Below are 19,042 nucleotides of genomic sequence, written 5' to 3'. Positions count from 1 at the left end.
TGCTGTGTATGTTCTACGTGTCTGGAGCAAGTATCAGGTTGTAGGTAGAGAGACAAGTAAGTGTACGTGAACCAGACCCAGAAAACACATTCCTTGAGGTCAGATTGAGTGTAAATGGGGAAGGGCAAAGGGAAGGGCTGCTGAGAACCCTCACACAATGAGTAACTCAACCTGCTTTTCCCAGTAGGGTAGAAAAATGAGGAGTGAACAGGGTTAGGAGGAAGTACAACACACAGACAGTCCTGCTGCTGCAGAGAGAGGCTGTGGTGCAATATTGTCCAGGGTGATAAACTGGAGGTGATGGAGCTAACTGGGGAGGGGAGTACAGGACTAATCCTTCCCAACCTCTCCAGTAAATCCATACCCTTTTTTTGCATTATTATAATATAGATTAGAACTCCTCCCATCTTCTCAGTATTTATGGAGATAGAGATCTGAGATTCTAGTTGATCTGTACATATCTAAAGCACAATATCTATTAAAAAATAATTTTTTTGATGCTTATGTTAGATTGGGTTTGAGATGCACAATGGCCTGTTATTTACAAGGAGCTGGTGGTTGATAAAAGCCTGCCTTTATGGTTATGTGCTTTCTCAGGGGAATGCCACAAGGATTCCCCAGGGTTTCTGCTATAGACAAGCAGGAAATAGAAAATGACTTGTGCAGGAACAAATTGCTCACATCCTATGGAGATGAGAAGAGATTGAATTACAGAGGGAAAATGAGCTGGAAGAAAGAGAGTATGACTGGACTGGGAAACCCCAGCAGAGTATCTGTGTGAGCAGGCCTGTATTATGAAAAATCACACACTAGACTCAGTGAATTTCTTAGGATGACAAATTTCAGATGTAAAGAGCATAATTATGAAAATAAGCACACAAACAAAATGTTTAAAGAAAGTGGGAGGTAGTTTTACCTGTGATTATCTAGAAACACTGAACTGTTGAGTTTTATTTCTTATTCTATCCTAGACTTCCAAAACAAACTTGGCCAATTTGTTTCTTCTCTCTGTATTTTAATTCCCCATGCATAGCTGCATTTGTCCCCCCACCCATGGGTGTTATTTGAGGACAGATACATTCATCCCTGAGGAGCTCAAACACAATGCTGTTTGGAGTCATCTAAGAAGTTAGAGGTATAAAAGAAGAAACAGAAATGTAGACTTGTCAGATGTTGAGATAAAACAGTACTGGACATGGAGGAAAAAAAAGCATCTGCTTTTAATAAGTCTCCTCAAGCCTGGTGCAAACCTTTCTTTCATCCCATCCGTTTGGTATAACAGGGCTGCAGCACATCACTGCATGTCATAACATGCAGACTTGTTATGAAAAAGGGACATGTTAACACAAGATACTCCTGTGGCTTTAACTCAAAGTTTTATTTATAGTGTAAGTAAAGGTGCTGAACTTTATTTTCTTTTGTGAAACCTGTGTTTTCTGCCTGGTCTCTGGGCTTTTCTTTTTTCTTTTGTTTCTTTCCATCCTCTGTATAATTCTGCAGATTTATATGTAATATTCTGTTTTAAAATCTACATACTTGCAGGAGGCATCAGATTTATTTGGTTACACCAGCGGAAGAAACTCCCCAGTGCTGCATACCTTACAGATTGACAATCAGTCCTGGTCTGAGAGTCCAGTTCAGATTTGACATGATTGTTTTACGTTATAATTGAGTCATTAATCTAGATTGACAAAGAAGGAATGCAGAAACTATGGTAGTGTGTTCACTTGTTCCTGCGTTTTGTTTTGAGCTGCCATTGGATGTTGACGTGCTGGATGCTGCGCTCCAAGTAGTGCTGAAATGATGTTTTGTTGTCCTCCTCCTCTAGTCACTACTTACCTTACTGCACTTAATATCACTTCTGGGGATTTTTTTGTGTGTATCCTGATTTAAAACCCTACAGATGTTCTTGATTTTAAAAAAAGGCGGGAGGAGGGGGGAATTAAATATCTAGACTATATTTTGTGGTTTTTTAAAGTACATAGAAAATAATAAAATGTTTAACACAGATGCCAATCTTTACACACTTTCAGATTATTTTTTTCTGTGAAAGGATAATGTCTGGATATTTTTACCCTAGCTCTGTAGCATTTTTAAAGAATGAACTTTTAAAGGTTCACGAGGAAACAGGAGCTCTGTACGTCAGAATGAATTGGGCAGCGTGACAGTGCAGGGACACGTGCATTTTGACTGTATCTGAAAATGCCTTATTAGCCTTGTCTTCTGTACATGTTTTCTTGTGGTTTTTCCTTTCCTCTTTAAGCAGATGTGTGGAGGGAGGCATTCCCATGGCATACAGAGTGCTCTAACACTTACTGTAATCATGCAGAACAGTTTGAATTCTTGCCACGCTGATATTCTTTGGTTGAAGCTGCTGTACACGGAACTAGAGAAAAGTTCCTTGTTTCAGAGCATCCTCTTTTCAGAGAAGGCAGAGACTGGAAGGGAGATGCTCGTTTGGAGCCCTTCCAACAGGGATACTTAAATTTTGAGAAACACATGTTTGTCTGTGCAAATCTGTCAGGTTTTTGGCTACTACTCTGTTTGGGCAGATGCTCCTTAATTCCTTAAGGAGAACAAAAGGAATAAGAAATGTGAGACGAGAGGCCCTGCTGTCTCCCAGTTAGCAGTAAAAACAGTGTGCAACAGGGAGTGGGTTAGACCTCTGAAAAAGCAGTTTCTTTTCAACTGGATGTGTTCTGGGAGTCCTCCAAAGAGTTTGGCACGGAGCAATGAAACTTGGTAGTCCCTTGGACAATGACTCTATCAATACCACTTGTATGTTATTCTTAATGGATGAAACAACCTGAAAAGCAAAAACAAATGACTTCCATTTCACAGCAGGGTAACAGGCTGCAAGAAGGCATGTGGTCATAGGGCTGAGTTTAGAATAAAGGAGATCCCAGTACTGCAGCACTAAATATGTCTTAAAATTGCTAAGTAAGATTTGTCAGCTCTCTGGTTTGCATTGTCTAAAAGATCCATGGTATTGTGTTTTGCTACAGTGTGATGTGCATCATAATATTGAGCTCGAAGTATCAGCAAGGTGTGTTCAGTGTCAGGTGGACAGCACATGGCCATTAAACCCTGGATGTGCTGGCTGGGGGCTTGCAGTGAGTGTTTTCAGGACAGTGACAGTTGTGCTGTCAAATGTGCTAACAGAGTTATATTCAAATTTCTTATTCAAGATACAATCACTTGAAGCATATCAATGCTTTAAAATTAAATCGTTAGCTGGCTGTGGAGTAATGAGATGCGGCATCTGTGCTAATTGGGATAATCAAATTTCACATCTCTCCCAACATCAGTTGATAATCATAATACGATCCCCCTTTTGGCATCTCAGTGCAGCTTCCCACAGCTTTATGAAGATTTTTCTCTTCCTTGGAAGCATCCTGCTAAAGGCAGGCAAATCTGCCTGGCCATTGAGTGTCATCTGCTGTAGCAGATCATACTTCAGTGGGCTGGCTGACCTTGGGATATGGAGTAGCACCTTCTGCTGGGTGGAGTTTGTAAAGCATGTCTCTGTGTCAGGACCAGTATTTTTACTGTAAAAGGGTCTTCTTTAGATCAGGTGAAGGAGACTTGTGCATCAGCAGAACCAGAACTCGGGTGTTTTGACTTCATGACCTTATTTTATTAACTTCTCAGGTTCAGTCTGCTACTTCTGTTGAGGTTATGAAGACTGAAGTGCTGTGCAGCCCATTCTTTGAGTGCTACTACAATGCAATCAGAGCCTCATTGCAGTCATACTTCTGAAGAGGTGTCTAGTCACTGCAAATAAAAACTGAAGCCCCACAGAATGTGTGTGCATGCAAATATTATCCAGTTCATTTAAAGGAGATTTTAAATTTTATTTAAAATATATATATATATGTGTGTGTGTGTTTTTAATTTTAGGAATCTTTCAAAGAAATATCAACCCAAAAAGAACTCCAAAGAAGAGGAGGAATACAGGTATGTTCATGATTCACTGCTGGCTGAGCATGTGTTGATGAAGGAAGGGGAAAAGGTTGGGTTACCAACTAGGATTTCGTTTGTAAAACAAAGAATTTAAAGTCGTGAAAGAGCGTAGAAATCATACATGCAGAAATAGACTGATCTGGTAGGTCCCAAGTTTCAAAGTTTAGATTTGGTCTGTAACTACTCAGTTCTGTATATGTTATGTTTTCTGGATGCCTGGTTTGGGGGTTTTTGGTTTTTTTTTCATGTACCTTAAAAACTTTAAGCCAGACTGTATGATCCTGGCTCTTTGATGTGAACGACCAAACTCTTCACTGCTTCCAGCAGGAACAGAAACACTTGTTAATTTTAGCATGAGACTTGAGCAGCCTGCGTAAGTATTAAATTACTCAAATGGACAGACAGTGCAGATTAGTAACTTACTAAAGGGATAATGTTTTAACACCATAAAAAGAAAGCAGTGCTTCTTGAAGAGTAAGGTGAAGGATGTTGTTTGTACTCCCGGTATCCTGGGATGGATCAACACATGACTTGCTGCTGTTGAAGGACGTGTCATGGCCTCAGGTGTCTGTTGATTCACAGATTCAGACTATCTCCCTGGTGGCAGGGGACCCACGTAGTGCTCACAGATAGAGACTGCAGTGTCTAGGCACAGCTACTTCACTGAGCAACACTGTGAACATGGATACAGGTGGTGATAGACCACGTGTTGTTAAGAACCTGCCCTTGATGGGATTAAAGATATTCTTTAAAAAGAACTTTCCAGAGGAGGAGCTTTCCCACAGACAGGCTATGAGCCAGGGCGAGAACCTTTTCCTTGGAGCACTCAGACTCTGAAGTTTCTCAACGTCAGTGTTCTGTAAAACATCACCTTTGAACGAGGGCATCGCAGAATCTGACCCTGCAGCCTCCTATTGCAGGAGGCTGCTCTGCCTCTGCAGAGCCTGGCAGCAGACTTGAACTCTTGACTTGAAATTTGAAACATTTCAAATCATTTTTGGATACAGGTCCAACTCTGTAATTATATTAATTTAGATTTTTGGGTCAGAGCCCCAAACTGCTTATATTAACAGACATGACAACCTTTTCATTTTCTTTTTAATTTATTTTTAGTTAACATCATTTGGGAATCAGTTATCTGAACCTTTGTTTCCTGAGATACTGATATTTACACAAGGAAACTTTGGTTACCAGCACATCAGCTGTTTTGATCTGTACCTGGGATTAGGAATAAATCTGCCTTTGGGCAGCTATACCATAAATGGATATTTTGAGTTTACTACAACCTTTTTTGACACATCTTTCACTGCTGGAAAAGGATATTGGAGTTAAATGATTCATGTGATGTGGCACAGAAGATCCTGTGTCCTTTGCCCTTTTAAATATAGTGTTCACCTCAGTATAGTTTCCTCAAGTCTCTAAATAATATCTGAGGATTTGTCATGTGACCTTTGGGTGCCTCAGACACAGATTTGAGACAACCTGTCTAAAAACGATCTGTTTTCAGGGTTCTTGTCAGTCTGTAGTTTTGTGACTCTGATTCCCAGTGTTTTGCAACTGGGATTTCTCTCGAGGCACCACAGCTTGACTGTGAATGTGACTGCTTATACTGGACTATATATTTTTTAGTTTCTTTTTTCTGTTTTTTTCTCTGATGCCTTTTTCATCCCTACTTGTACCATGCCCCTCTATTTCCTCTAAATCTCCCCTTCTCTGCTGTGCTTTTTCACCCTTAGGTGATGTTATCAGCTCAGGCTGCTACTCTTAAATATTAATAGTTTTTCTAGTATGTACAAGTGCAGTATTTCAGAGCTGCTGTTTTCCAGCTGACCAGCACAGCCAGATGGGGTATTTAAATGCAGCTCTCTTGGCTCTGTGCTGAATAATGCTAGTGACATAATCTGCTGATTTGAAATGGTGTGCACAGATGTTCGTTTCTTCCTTTTAATAATACGTAGAATGTTGTATAGGAGATAATTTTATATTAAAAATAAACTTTGCGATGGAAGGTCCTAAAAAAATACGGGTTGCCAATGAGCACCTGGTTTGTAAACTCGCTACCTTTTTGAAAACTGTAAACTATATCTGATTTAAATCCAATTTACACTGTGAAAGTTTTACCTTTTGCACTATGCTAGCCAAAAAGATGGTCACTTAGTCAGGATTTTGCCAGGTAGGGTGCACTGATGACTGTGCACTGAATCACAGGACTTGAAAGAGCGTAACTAGAAATTTTTGGTGAATATAGATGAGAATAGTGAAGTCCCAGAGCTGTGCTGATAGAAAAACCTGGCACTCTCAAACTGATGTTTTTAAGAGCCAATATCAAATTGTCTAAATTGAGATTAATTTATCAGACAACTGTCAGTGTGTGGGATAGGCTTCTTTTTGAGAAATTCCTTCATGTGAATCTGTGCTAATCCATATTCAGTCTCGTGTAGCAATATTAAATGTTTAAGGGTACAACCTCCCTTTGCAATGTGTCTTTCTGAAAAGAAAGGGACTAAAAGCAAAATGCATTTTTGTCCTCTGCAGGTACACATCAACTAGAGCCTTCCTAGCCACTTTAAATGAAATGAATGACTATGCCGGACAGCATGAGGTCATTTCAGAGAACATGACCTCTCTTATCACTGGAGAGTTAACACGCTATGTGCAGGAGCTGAAACAAGAGAGGAAATCGGTAACTGATCGTTTTTTATTATTCACAATTAATTGCTATTTAAGACAGATAATTAGTGGTAAGGGAGTTCAATGCTAAGCAATATTTATTTGTAGTTAATAAACATGAGTTTTGATAATGAACCAAACATAAAAAAAAAAAATGGGTTACATGCCCTGGCCAAGTCACTGAACCATTTGAATCAAATGTTATAAAATCGGACAGCAATGCCTTCAGGAGAATCCCTGCTAAATAAGGTCAGAGACCCATCTGTGCTTGAGGCTCTGTTAGCCAAAATCTTGTTTAGGGAAGAGTCCAGCAGCATTGTGTAAAGCCTGAAATAAACAGAGAAACTGTATTATGGAGACTTGAAAGAATTATTAGGATCTTGGTTCACATTTTCCTTCTCAGCCAGATCTGGTCAACAGAACTTTAAAAAATGACTCTACCAGGCAACACAGAGTCTGTCTTGTTTTGTGATGGTGGGGAATTGGGTTTTCAACCTGTTGTCCTTCAAGACTTGGTAGAGTTAGGATCTTTATGTTAGTACTTTATTTTAGTTAGCAGTTTAGGAACCTATGTGCCTGCTACAGTAAATGTTCATAACTGATTAATTTGCATGTCACCAGCTCTGAAAAGCATGTAGCTGAGATGTGATTTTTTCTTCCTTGCCTTGAACCCTTTTATCTTTGGGATGAGTGTGCATACAATAGCGATTTTAAGCGTTATTGTTACAAATACTTGTAACATAGGTATGAAATAACTAATCAAAGTGCAACAAGGCCAGGGAGGGTCAAGGTGCTGTATTTCCTTTCCAAACTGTTGGTCCGTTATGGAAAGTGCAAAAGTACCCCTGCAGAGTCTAACAAAACCTAACACATTTGTAAATAGCTCCACTAAACATTAAGCATGTGTTGAAGTGCTGTGCAGGACCAGAGCCCTGGAAATTACCATCTTTTCCTAAGTACAGGATTAGGATGGTAAGTCTGTCAGCAGAGGAATAGGATATATAGACATACCTTTAATTTGCAGAATGCTGTGTAATCTTTCAGGGACATAGTGTTTTGGCAGCAACACGGAAGGATGTTTTATTTGGCAAGTACTCTGTGCTATAAGCAAAGCAGAAAAAAAAAGCATTCTAGAATGGCTTTTTCTTGTTACTTCTCATGTTTCTTATCTAATTTTTAAATTATATAGGCATATAAGGTGATTAGAATATCTATTAAACATTCTAAGTATGATGAAAGAGGACCTGCTATGTTTCTTGTAAAGAATGTGAACAGTAACTGTATTGCTTTTTTGGTTTGTTTGTAGATTTTTTGTAGTAAGTGGCTCCTTTAAATAATGGGTGAATGACAGGAAAATTATTTTAATATTGATTGATGATAGCATGGGAACAGCACTAACTACCTGCTGTTGCTGATAATGCTTAGCCTTTAACAGAAAGCAGTTGTCAGTCATGGTTGTTTTGTTCTTGCAACATGAATATAAGCTATATGAATTATGAATCCTTGTTTGATTCCTGTAGATTTCTCATTTATGAGCAAATGGTGTTGAAAAGGAAACTGCTTCCGCCTTCAGGCATTTTTCATACATAGCTTCTCTCACTTCTTACCATAAAATACAAATGCATCAGTCATGCTGGGATCTGCAGGAGGGAAAGTTGGTTGTTGTGTAAATATCACAGAGGGCTGATGCTTCGGCAAATCCTTTTATGATATGAATTGATGAATGGCTTGGTATTTCCAGAAATTTTGCTGGCAGAGTTCCCATGCTCACTGCTTACTGCTTGATTTGTCATCAGCTGTTATGCTTCAAGTTCGTAGAATCATTTAGATTGGAAAAGGCCCGTAAGGTCAAGTCCAACCATGAGACTAACACTACCAAATCCACCAAGTTGCTATAAGCTGTAAGAAAAGATGATCACTTTTGGGGCTAGGGCCACACACAGGAATTGGGAGACCCACATTCTTGTCCAGAGTCTTGTATTGTTTGGATTAAACCATTCAGGTGTCCAAATACCTGCAAAATAGTACAAATTTCTAGATGGAAATGGTACACAGAGTTGTCATAAGTATAAATGTGTGAAAGATGGACTCAGGTACAGCAGAGAATAGGCAAATATATCAGACAAGAGCTTCTGTTTTGTCCTGGTTTTGCTAGGATGGAGTTAACTTTCTTCTCAGTAGTTAAGAGCTGTGTTTTGGTTTCAGTTCAGACTTGTTATGAGAACATCATTGATAAAAGTACTAATGTTATTAGTTACTGCTGGAGCAGGACATGTTTCCAAAGGAAATCCCTTTGATATGCAATAGGAATTGTGCATTTAATGGAGTCACGGGGGATGAGAGTGGTGATCTTTAAACAAGTGGGACCTGATGCGTGTCTGCGTTACCCTGTTTTCATGCTCATTTAGCTCTGTTGATTAACGTGGAATTACAGCAGCAGATGACTGGAATCACACAAGAATAAATCACACTTCTTTGTTTTCCCTTGACAAGTACCAGCCCATAGCCTGTAAGCAGCACAAAACCTGATATTATATAAAGCCTCACACAGCTTTTATGCTGGATGAAATTCATTTGGTGTGCCATTTTTACATATGTTGCATTTGTTGACTCCTGTGAAAGGTGTCTGTGGTGGCTGCCTGTGTCATTTTTTTTCCATATAAGACAGTTGCTAATGGTGAAAATAAGGGAAGAAGCAACTAATCAAAACCAGACAGGACAGTCTGGAGGTTGGACAAGTGGGATGATCTGGTAATTCACGGTGGTTTGGCGCTGTTGTTCAAAAGACAAATACTTCCTCTTTCCTCTGTCCTGCTTTGGAGCTTAGGAGAGTTCAGAGTTACCTTTGTTTTACACATCACATGCTTTGTTGCCTGATGGTTTTTGATCATCACAAAGCGTTAAGAAAAAGAAGGCAAAGACTTTTTTTGTGAAACTTGAATTTCTTTAAAAACAAAGGTCAATCAGCCTTTACTTTATTTTATTACACACTCCTCTTCCATAGGCTAGCCCTTGTTGGTATTATCACCATACCAGATGTGTTGTTTTGCCCTCACAGTCTCTGAAGTTAGGTGTACACCCTGCCTGCTTTTCACACACTCTGTGTGTGCTTGTGAGAGGGAGAACTCCTCGTGCTGTTTCAGTTCTTCCCAGCTGTCTAGTGAAGTGAAACTTTTACTAGTACAGTTCCTCACTTAAACTTCTTCTTGTACTCTCTGATCTTAGTGTGTCCCCATGCCCTCATGTGAGTAATCCTCATCTTCAGCTTAGATCTTGCTAGCTGCTTCAAAGCTGCAATTTCAGTTCTGTGCTATGTGTGAAGGTTGTGCCCCATCCACCTTCCTTTTGAGGTTACTGAGGCCAGTTGCATGTGACTGAATTCCCCTTTGATGCATGAAGACTTCCATCACCAAACCACACAAATGAGTTGGGAATTGTCTCTGAGTGGTTCAGAGAAAGAACTCACTTCTCCCACCGTTCTTCATGCCACCCCAATTTCACCAAAACCTTACTTTAGCATAGCTGTGGAAGGTGTCAAGTGTGAGCTGGGGGCCCTGCAGTATTACAGAATTGGGTCTTAATCTTGATTGTCTGTGGAAAAAAGAAAAGGAGATGATCCCAGTAATGTAAAGAGGGGTGTTTCAATCTTACTTCATGAGCATTTACAGGTTGAGGCATTAACAAGCATTTCCAGGTTGGAGGTGCACTCAAGAGTTGTCCTCCCACTCATTGTGAGTGTTGCTGGTTGTGACAGCAGCTGCTGGGCAGACCCGTTACTCTCCATACAAGAGAATGATCCACCAGCATGTTGATTGCTTAGCTGAGGGAGTCTGCTTCTTTACATTGCTGTGTTTACCAAGTTACTTGGCATGCTTTGTTCTATTAAAAAAAAATATCTAGACATTGGGGTTCTTTTGCCACCGTCTTTTGGGTGACACCCAAGAGTACTTCTGAGCAGACATGTCGATAGTGCAGCCCAAGCATTGAGAATTTCCTTTTTTCTTAAAGCTTCACAGGAGATAACTTGGAGTAGATATTCTTTCAACTGTGGCTGAGGAAAACCCTCAGTACTGTAGTTTGTCTACGAGAACAGAAGCTCAGAAATTAATTCCTGGGGCAATTCTGATTTGGTTCCATGGTCACAAACTAGGTCTGACTCATGATCTCCTCTGGCCGCAGCTGCTCTTATGTAGCAGTTGCTCATGTCAGCTTTGCTAAAAATGTACTTGGGAGTCGTGAACGATCCCTTTTTTTGGGGGAACTATCCTCCTGCTGCCTTCACCCCTACCTCCACCTCCCCTCGGGGGTAGGCTGGCTCCATACAATCAAGTATGAAAGTCAAGTACAAGCCAAGAGCTTTGCTGTAGTTTGAACTGGTGCAGCACTGGGATTCTGTGGTTGGGAGAGAATTTACCTGATGTCAATACGTTCCATTTTGTGTCAGGATAGAGTGGAACAGGAATGAATGCATCTTTATGGGTCAGGTGAGTGCAGAAATGGTCTGGTCCCTCACGAGGGAGGGTGCGCACCCTCCCTGTGTGTATTCATACGGGGGGTGTACGTGTCAGAGAACTTTCTGTTTCTTGTAGACTCTGGGGTGTTGATGAAAAGTAAATAATTGGAGGAATTCTGCCACGGCCATTCATTCTGAATAGTGCCCTGTTCTCCAAATGCTCCTGTGGTTTTCAGCAGGGTTTCTCACAGTGTAATGCACCATGCAAGCCTGAGACAGGATGGCAGAATACGACCCCGTCAAGTGCACAATGGCTTTTTCCGCGTTGCATTTTGGATGTGTCTCAAGGTCTCGTGTTTGGAGCACAGCTGTGCTTTGTGCTGCAGAGTACACAGAGACATTGCCTTCCAGAAATAACAACCCCAGTAGGCAAAGTGGGTCGCAGGAAGAGGAAAAGAGACAGTGAAAGGAAGTGATTTGTCAAACTTCAAACTTCAGGTTGAGAAGATTGAAACTGAGCTTTCCCCAGCTCTTATTCAGTGACTAATCCACTCCTAGCTTACTGCCCCATAAATGCAATTAGAAATATTTAGTTTTAATTTAAGTATAAGGATATAAAAAATACATATTAATAAATAGTTATGTTGCCAGGTAGAAGCTTTGCAGGAGCTGTTTATAAACAGAAAGAAAACTCTGGGCATTTATGGAGATTTTGTTGTCCTCGATAAATACGCTGCACAACAATCCAACTCCACGTATTCATCCTCTCTTTCTTACTAGATATTTCAGCTGTATTTCATTTAAGTTAAATTATACCAGGTGTTAAGTAGTAGATATAAGAAATGAAAGAATGAAGAAAATTGTTTAGGAAAGATCATAATAAATTCTGTATATTCTTATTGAGTGTTTGTTGTTGTTTCCCTGAACTATGGCACAAATTTAATGAAATTGTGATAAATATTTGTATCATCTAATCCTGCTGTGGCTGTTACGGGATGGAAAAAGCAAGTGCTTATTGCAAAGGTTTTCAAAGGGAAACTAATAACAATATCCCATCCACCTGTAAGGTATAATATCAACTTTAGATCTAGCAGGATTAGAGTTAAGACCACTGGACTTAATGTCTTGCTCTTCCTAGTTTTGAATGAGTACACTGAACTAGGAAATAGTAGTTCAAATAAAGAAACTGACTTGTGTTTACAATGTGAAGGATTCTGATTGGGAAACAAAGCATGGCTGCAAACACATGTAGCTACATTTTCTGTGAATTATCCTCAAGATATTGCACTGCAGAGCAACAGCCTGTTAGAGGGATGAGATGAGATGAGAGATGTCCTTTATCAACAGTAGCATCTCCTGCTCTGTGCACAGCTGTGAAATGCGTGAGGGCAGGAGAGGTTGAGCATCAGCCTTGTATGTGTTTTTCCCCTTCTGCTCTACCCAGACAGCTGCAGAGATCAGCCCAAAATGAGAGTGAAAGAGTGATAGTAAAGCCATACTAGCAGAGCTTAACTCAACTGTGTGGGAATGCTGTTTGTCCAAGGCCTGAGGCACATGATGTATGTGGGTATGTTAAGCTGGCTTTTTAGTTAACATTCAATATTTCATATATCTGATGTAGGTCTTAATACTCTTGTGTGGGTGTACGCATACTTGAAGGCTCTATGGAAACAGCTAAAAGGTTGTTAGCTATTTGAAGTAATAAGAAGCATTTCTTTGCCTGCTGAGGTATTAAGTTGTACATCTTCTAGTTTTGTTACCGCTGCAAGAGTTGTACAGGATCATCATCAACTGTTACTATGGAGGGAGGAGACACTGTTGTGATGACATCTCTTGGTTGTGGATCAGTGGCAGAGAAGCTTTGTGACAAGATGGGGAACTAGGACTGATAGAGGCTAGAGTAGCATGCTCCTTTATTCTTATTGAAGGATTTAAAAACACAAACATCTTTCCTTATACCTTAGTTTTTAGTAGTAATGTTGGATCTCCCTTTGAAAAGCCCGTAGGTTTGCTCTCATAGGTTTGGTACAGCTGGGCTTTTAAGGACATGATTAGCCCCCAGGGATGGATTTCAGAGTGGGGTACATGGTCTCCAAACAGTCACACCTTGTGCTCACTGAATCCAGGGCCTTCTGGCCTGCTGCTGGGAAGCCATTTTTTCAGGACTGCTCAAAGAGTTGGCCAGTGCAGCAGAGTGCTCTCAGGGATCCCTGTAGCTTTACTCCTGTGGAGTTGTCCTGCTCAGCCGTAGAGCACAGTGCTGCTCTGCTGAGCACAATGCAAGGTTGTCTCCGTGCCTGAGAAGTTGTTACTTGGTTCTGAGTTACAGTTCCCAGTATAAGGACTTAATCTGTCATACGTAGCATGAAACGACAAGTTGCCATAAATAACACTGCCACAAAGAGTCTTTTAGCTTTGTGCTCTTTCTCTCACTATTGTCCTGTTGTCACATCTCCCAGTTGGCATAGACAGCTAGTTCTGGTTGTCCTGTGCAGCTGATCTGGGCTTTGTCTGAAGCCTGAGAAACTTTGGTCTCAGTGGTCTGTAACTGGGATTCCTTTGGAAGGCGCCACTTCAGGAGGAGACAATTCCAGTGGAATTAACATCAACTTTGATCAGATCTTTATATAACACGTTTCAGGTTTGACCTAGTTGATAGCTGCATGTTAAGAGTAACGTTCATGTGGAAAGTTGCAAAGGAGAACACGGTTATGCCACAATATTAAGAAGTAACACTGGTGAACATGTGCAGAGATAGTCATGTGTTTCATGTCAACGTTCACAGGACTGTCTTATGCTACTCCTATTACATATGAGAGTGGTAAGACCTCAAGAGCATGTTGCTATTCTTGGAAACAAAGATTTCTCAGCAAACTGTTTCCTGTCTTTGCAGCCAGGGAAAAAAAGCATTTGACAAGGCTTTTTCTGCATATTGAGCTTGGAAAATTGAGGGAAAAATAATGTTCTCTAATTTCTATCTCTGGTATGTTTTAATTACTGGCCGTTATTTTAGGAATCACTTGTAATAAAAATGGAGATAGAGTTTGAATTGGAGTACAAAGTATTACATTGCTAGAACTATGTTTATATTGACTATCAATATGAGCTGAGAATGCTAGTTATAGAAGTCAAAGGTAACTTTTTCCAGTGTGTTACATTATCTAGTGTTAGAATGAAGCAGCCTTGTTATATGTATCTTTTTCTTAAATATGATGTCAAATGAACCATGTTATGCATATAAATTAAGATTATTTTTCTGACTATTTTTAATATAAATAGACTGTAGATTTGCAAACCTTAATTTTAACCATGCAATCAGTTGCTGTTTGCTTCCTTAAGGAAAAACAAAGCTGTCTTGTTACAGCCTTTCTTAAAATGTTTCACATGGTCAGTTTTTGATACAGCATAAGCAGCCCTGTTGTCATTCTGATAGTCTACATGTTTCAGACAATTCTTTCATTTAAAACTGCCCAAGAATTCCTCAGCAGAATTATTGGACTGTATTGTCCTTCAGAAGATGCTTGTAACTACATCTGGCTTTTCTACTACTCCTCTCAAAAGGTCAGAAAAAAGGTAAGAGGCATCTTGTGCCAAGCTTTTGTTGTCTGCTCCGAGAGGAGCAGCCAGGATTCCTCCCCAGCTGTTACAAACACAGTCAGCCTGGTAATGAGGAGAGCACACCGATGGGTATGACTTGATTTTAAAGATAAAAGATTTGATTTTAAAGATTAAAAAGAAAAAACTCACACATACAGTGCGTCTTTATGTGGTTTTCCTACTCTTCCTAAAACTCTTCTTCCTTTACTATAACCAAGTATTCCTTGAGCTGGGGGTTTATAAAATGTAATGAATGTCTTTTAATCCACAGTCTTCATATAAGCAACTTAATACTGTGCTGAAAATCTCTCATCTTAACAACCCAATCAATAACCTAGGTTTTAGATGTCCTGTCCTGTAAGCGTAGTCATGGATGGAGATGTCCAGTCAAAACATGACTAATTATGGACAGCCTAACACAGGAAAAAAAGGACTGTCGTGGCCATGTCCCAGTATGGTTTGGGTTTGGGTAATGCTTCTATGTTTTAAGCTATTTAGTAGCTCTAATGCTTGGATAAAATATTTTTCAGAGAAATCTTAAAGTTAGCATGGTGATTGCTAGCCTAAGATTCCGAAGTATAGATTAAAAAGTGATTTGGGGAGATCAAGTAATGAACACTAATAAAACAAAAACTTTAATTTTCCCTTGTTTTTAATGTGTCCTTTGAATGCTGTGGATGTGGCTGAAAAGTCTGGAGGAAATCATACCATGTGAACAGCCAGCACTGCTGCTGCAAATGTTGTACACTGGCACACTTGAAGTGTGATTCATTAATTCAGTATCTTGCTTGTAATCTCTGGTTTTTAAATAGAAAGCCTGATTAGGGTGCATTAATTTGGGCATTCAGTTTGGGGGGAAAAAACCATTCTGTATTGTATCAACTACTTTAAATTCATCACTGCTGAAATGTGTGTGACTAATTAACAATGGTAATTTTCCGTATGATTTGCTAAATCATTTGTCATGTTCCCATTTGCTGAATCATCAGGTATAGAATAACCAGTTATTTCATTTGATTTTAATTTTTTTTTTCTTTGAATTAGAACTTATGTCTTGAAACCTTACCAAGGAAGAGTTGATCTTAAAAGTTACTTTTGCTAAATTTTTATGGGGGACGGGGGAAGCGAAAAGACATTTGCTGTTTTAAGAAGATTTTTAAAGTAAAGGAAATGAGTTTGCGGAAGTTGAAGATCGTACAGCGTTTGAGGAAACTGCAGCCTTCCTGTATGACTTTGAGCAGATCACTAAACCATACTGTCTCAATTTCCTTACCCATAAAATGGGGGCAGTGAAGAAATGGAGGTAGTTGGAAGGTACCGCTTAGTTACTTTGTGTAAAAATGAATTTTTGGAAGGTAGAAATCATCCTTTAATGGCAAAAGATTTGCAAAAGCAGAAGTGCTCTTAATACTTATTACATCTGTTATCTTGCAGTTTTATCTCTCATAACAAGGATATATAAGGGGTAACAAGAATTGGGGGTTATAAATTTATTTAGAAAATGGTTGAACTAAATAAAGCAGTATTGCAGTGAAATCTCCAAAATGTGATGTGCCTGCATTTACCAAACTGTCACTGAACATCTACCTAACTATCACTCAGCATCAGTGCCTCTGTTTCACTATTAATAATCCCAAGTAATGCCCATTTTACATCTTGGTACTCCATTTTGGTAAAAGAGCCTCTTAAAAAAAACAACCCAAAACAAAAAACCCCCCAAAAACCTAGCAAAATCTGAGCAGGGTGCAGTGTTAATGCTCAGGCTTGCTGCTTCTCTTGTCTGTGCTTCCAGCAGCTTATAGAGTTCATTTTGCAGAGAAAGCAAATTTGGAAATGAGAGGGATGGTTTGTACAAAATTAAAAGTACATTGCTGATTAACTGCAAAGTAGTGTAAAAATACAAGCTCAGGGTAGCCCTGTTATCTGATGTACTTTGATTTCAAGTTCATCCTTCAGCCCTCATATGAAATTGTGTTCCGTTAAATTAATCTGGCATTTGTTTTCCCAAGGTTTATGGGTCGTTGACAGCATTAGGTTTCAAGCAGGCAAACTGCTCCCAAATCAAGTGCCTTCCTATGCTCTAGCAAAGTTGGAGGCAGTGAAGAGGGAAGCACACAAACAAAGGCTGGTGGAGGCTGGAAGTGCAGTATGAAGACAGCCAAGTAATTGTACTTGCAGCTTCACTGTTAGAAATGTTCACAAATTCCGTGTTCATTAGCAAAATGTTGACAAATGCAGTGTTAAATTACAGTTGTTCCTTGGGACTGTTTGTGTTGCTCCTCAGGACTGTTTTCCTAAACTCTAATTACAACAGCAAGCATAAAATGAGTGTTTCAAAGCCCCTTGGCAAGGAAGATGCACTGTCTGTCACACACAGAGTTGAAAGGAAATTGGGATCTACAAAAGGAACCGAAATCCACTTGGAGCCTTTCCTCACTGCCCCAGCAGTTTTCTAGTTATGTTTGAGATTTTTTGAATGTCACAATATGCTGACTGAATTTTTGGAGAAGCCTAGTGTGGTGGGCAGAGGCCTGAACTGCACAAGTAGCACCAGGATTCATGGCAAAAGGTGTCTTTCCCCAGCAGTGGCAGTGCCGGGCTGTCAGCCACGCTCCCTTTCATGGCCCAGCTGCTGCATCCTCTCTCTCCTCAGAAGGCAGCGGTAGAGCCAGAGCTGAGCATGGCACATGCCCAGGATTAAAAACATTACTGACATTGCACCTCTCTTCTCTGCTTTGAGAATTTTTGTGCAGAGAGGAACACTAGGTTAAAGCTATAGAGTGCCCCTATGTTCAACTAGAGGTGAGCATCCCTCCTTAACAGCTGGTGTTTGGGACTCCAGGTAATAGCATCCAGAGCACTCAGGGTAGCGTGGTGTTCTGTTTTCACAGCCAAGGTTGAAGGTTGTCATGATTTTTAAGGCAATATCAGTCTATTTGACACAGTGTTTCAGAGAATCGCTATTTTAGGGCTTTCTACTGGTGTGTCTAGTGGAGCTGGAAGGCAGCTAGGAAATGTCACTGGCACGTTTGCTCCAGGAACCTGCCTCTCTGACAGAGGAAAATACCAATTGCTTTAGTAGAAGATGAAGGAAATCAAGTAGCTGCCAACTCTAAAGTGCTTGCAGGCATTCTAACTTTGGCAGTTTGTGTCAGGCTACTGTTCTGAAGTTGGAGCTCTTCGACCCTGACAGACTGTTGCTATCATGTTGCTTAAGATATATATGTCTGATTATGCATGATTTTAGTGAGCTGCAGTGGGATTATCTGGCAATATCAGGTGGTTTGTAAGGGGAGTAACCTGTTCTCAGTCAGTTGAGAACTGTGTTAAAATTCCTATTTACAGCTGTGTCATTGACTTAAGCAATGATGAACAAATTTCTTTTTCTGAGGAAAAATGAAGTATATGAAAGATAGAGGGAGTAATATCAAAAGCATATTGGATTCTCTGATGAGGAGCAGGGCTAAGAACAGTGATTTAAACCAACTTCAATTAAGAGTCTTGCTCCAAAAGGCACGTCAGGAGAATTTCCTTGTCGTTTAGTACATAGCTGGCATCTGACACTTAAACCTTCTCTAACACCTCAGTGTGTGCACACACACATGCACCCAGTGTGTGGGAGACGAGGGTTTCTGGAGGGACCCGAAGAACTGAAAACCTCTCAAGAGAAATGAACAGCTGGCCTTGCACACACAGCCAGTAACTGGGAAGAAGAGGGTTTTATGTTGAGTCTGAATGAAAATCAGGACAAACATCAATTGTTAGTATGTGCCAATCAAGGGCATCTTGGTAAATTCCACGTAGAGAGAAATTTTAATTTGGAGCTAGTGTGCAGTCAGTAACCAAAGAAATACTCCAGATAAAAGTGCTTCAGACTTCATAGTATGAGAAACCAATAATTATGAGATAGAGTGAACAATACAAGGTAGAATTGCTAAGGGGATTAATTAGCCTTAGTCTAACTAACCACTATAATTGATGCAAATATACATCTGCAGCCTGCTGAGACATTAGATAGTCATCATCCACCTGCTCAATTTACCAGTGTTGCAGAACACAGCTGTCAGAATAATTTCTGGGTTTTTTTCCTGGAACTCCTTAAGCATAATTGACTGTTTGTTCTTTTGTTGTTCAAAATGTTTTCTTTTTCTTTTTTTTTCTTTTTCTAAACAGTACTTCCATGATGGCAGAAAGGCACAACAACATATTGAAACTTGCTGGAAACAACTTGAAGCAGTAAGTGGAAATTTCCTTTAATGTGACATTTAAGTCACTTTTATACTGTTTTCATAGTGATGGCTCCAAACATGGTATTTTGGGAGAAGGGTGTATGGATAAAAACTGTAGAAATAGGTTTTT

The 19,042-nt window shown here is 39.9% G+C and overlaps 1 protein-coding gene across 1 annotated transcript in view; it reads left to right on the top strand.

Annotated features, from left to right (window-relative positions):
- Window positions 1-19,042, top strand: part of FNBP1 (formin binding protein 1) — a 65,855-nt gene that overhangs the window by 3,347 nt on the left and 43,466 nt on the right. The window contains exons 3-5 of the mRNA XM_029086813.1: window positions 3,901-3,957; window positions 6,499-6,646; window positions 18,857-18,919. Coding sequence (XP_028942646.1) covers window positions 3,901-3,957; window positions 6,499-6,646; window positions 18,857-18,919 — 268 coding nt within the window. The remainder of the gene's footprint in view (window positions 1-3,900; window positions 3,958-6,498; window positions 6,647-18,856; window positions 18,920-19,042) is intronic.

Source organism: Antrostomus carolinensis, unplaced genomic scaffold (assembly GCF_000700745.2).
Source record: "Antrostomus carolinensis isolate BGI_N321 unplaced genomic scaffold, ASM70074v2 scaffold3029, whole genome shotgun sequence".
Taxonomy (NCBI): Eukaryota; Metazoa; Chordata; class Aves; order Caprimulgiformes; family Caprimulgidae; genus Antrostomus; species Antrostomus carolinensis.
This window is presented reverse-complemented; position numbering and strand designations above follow the sequence as displayed.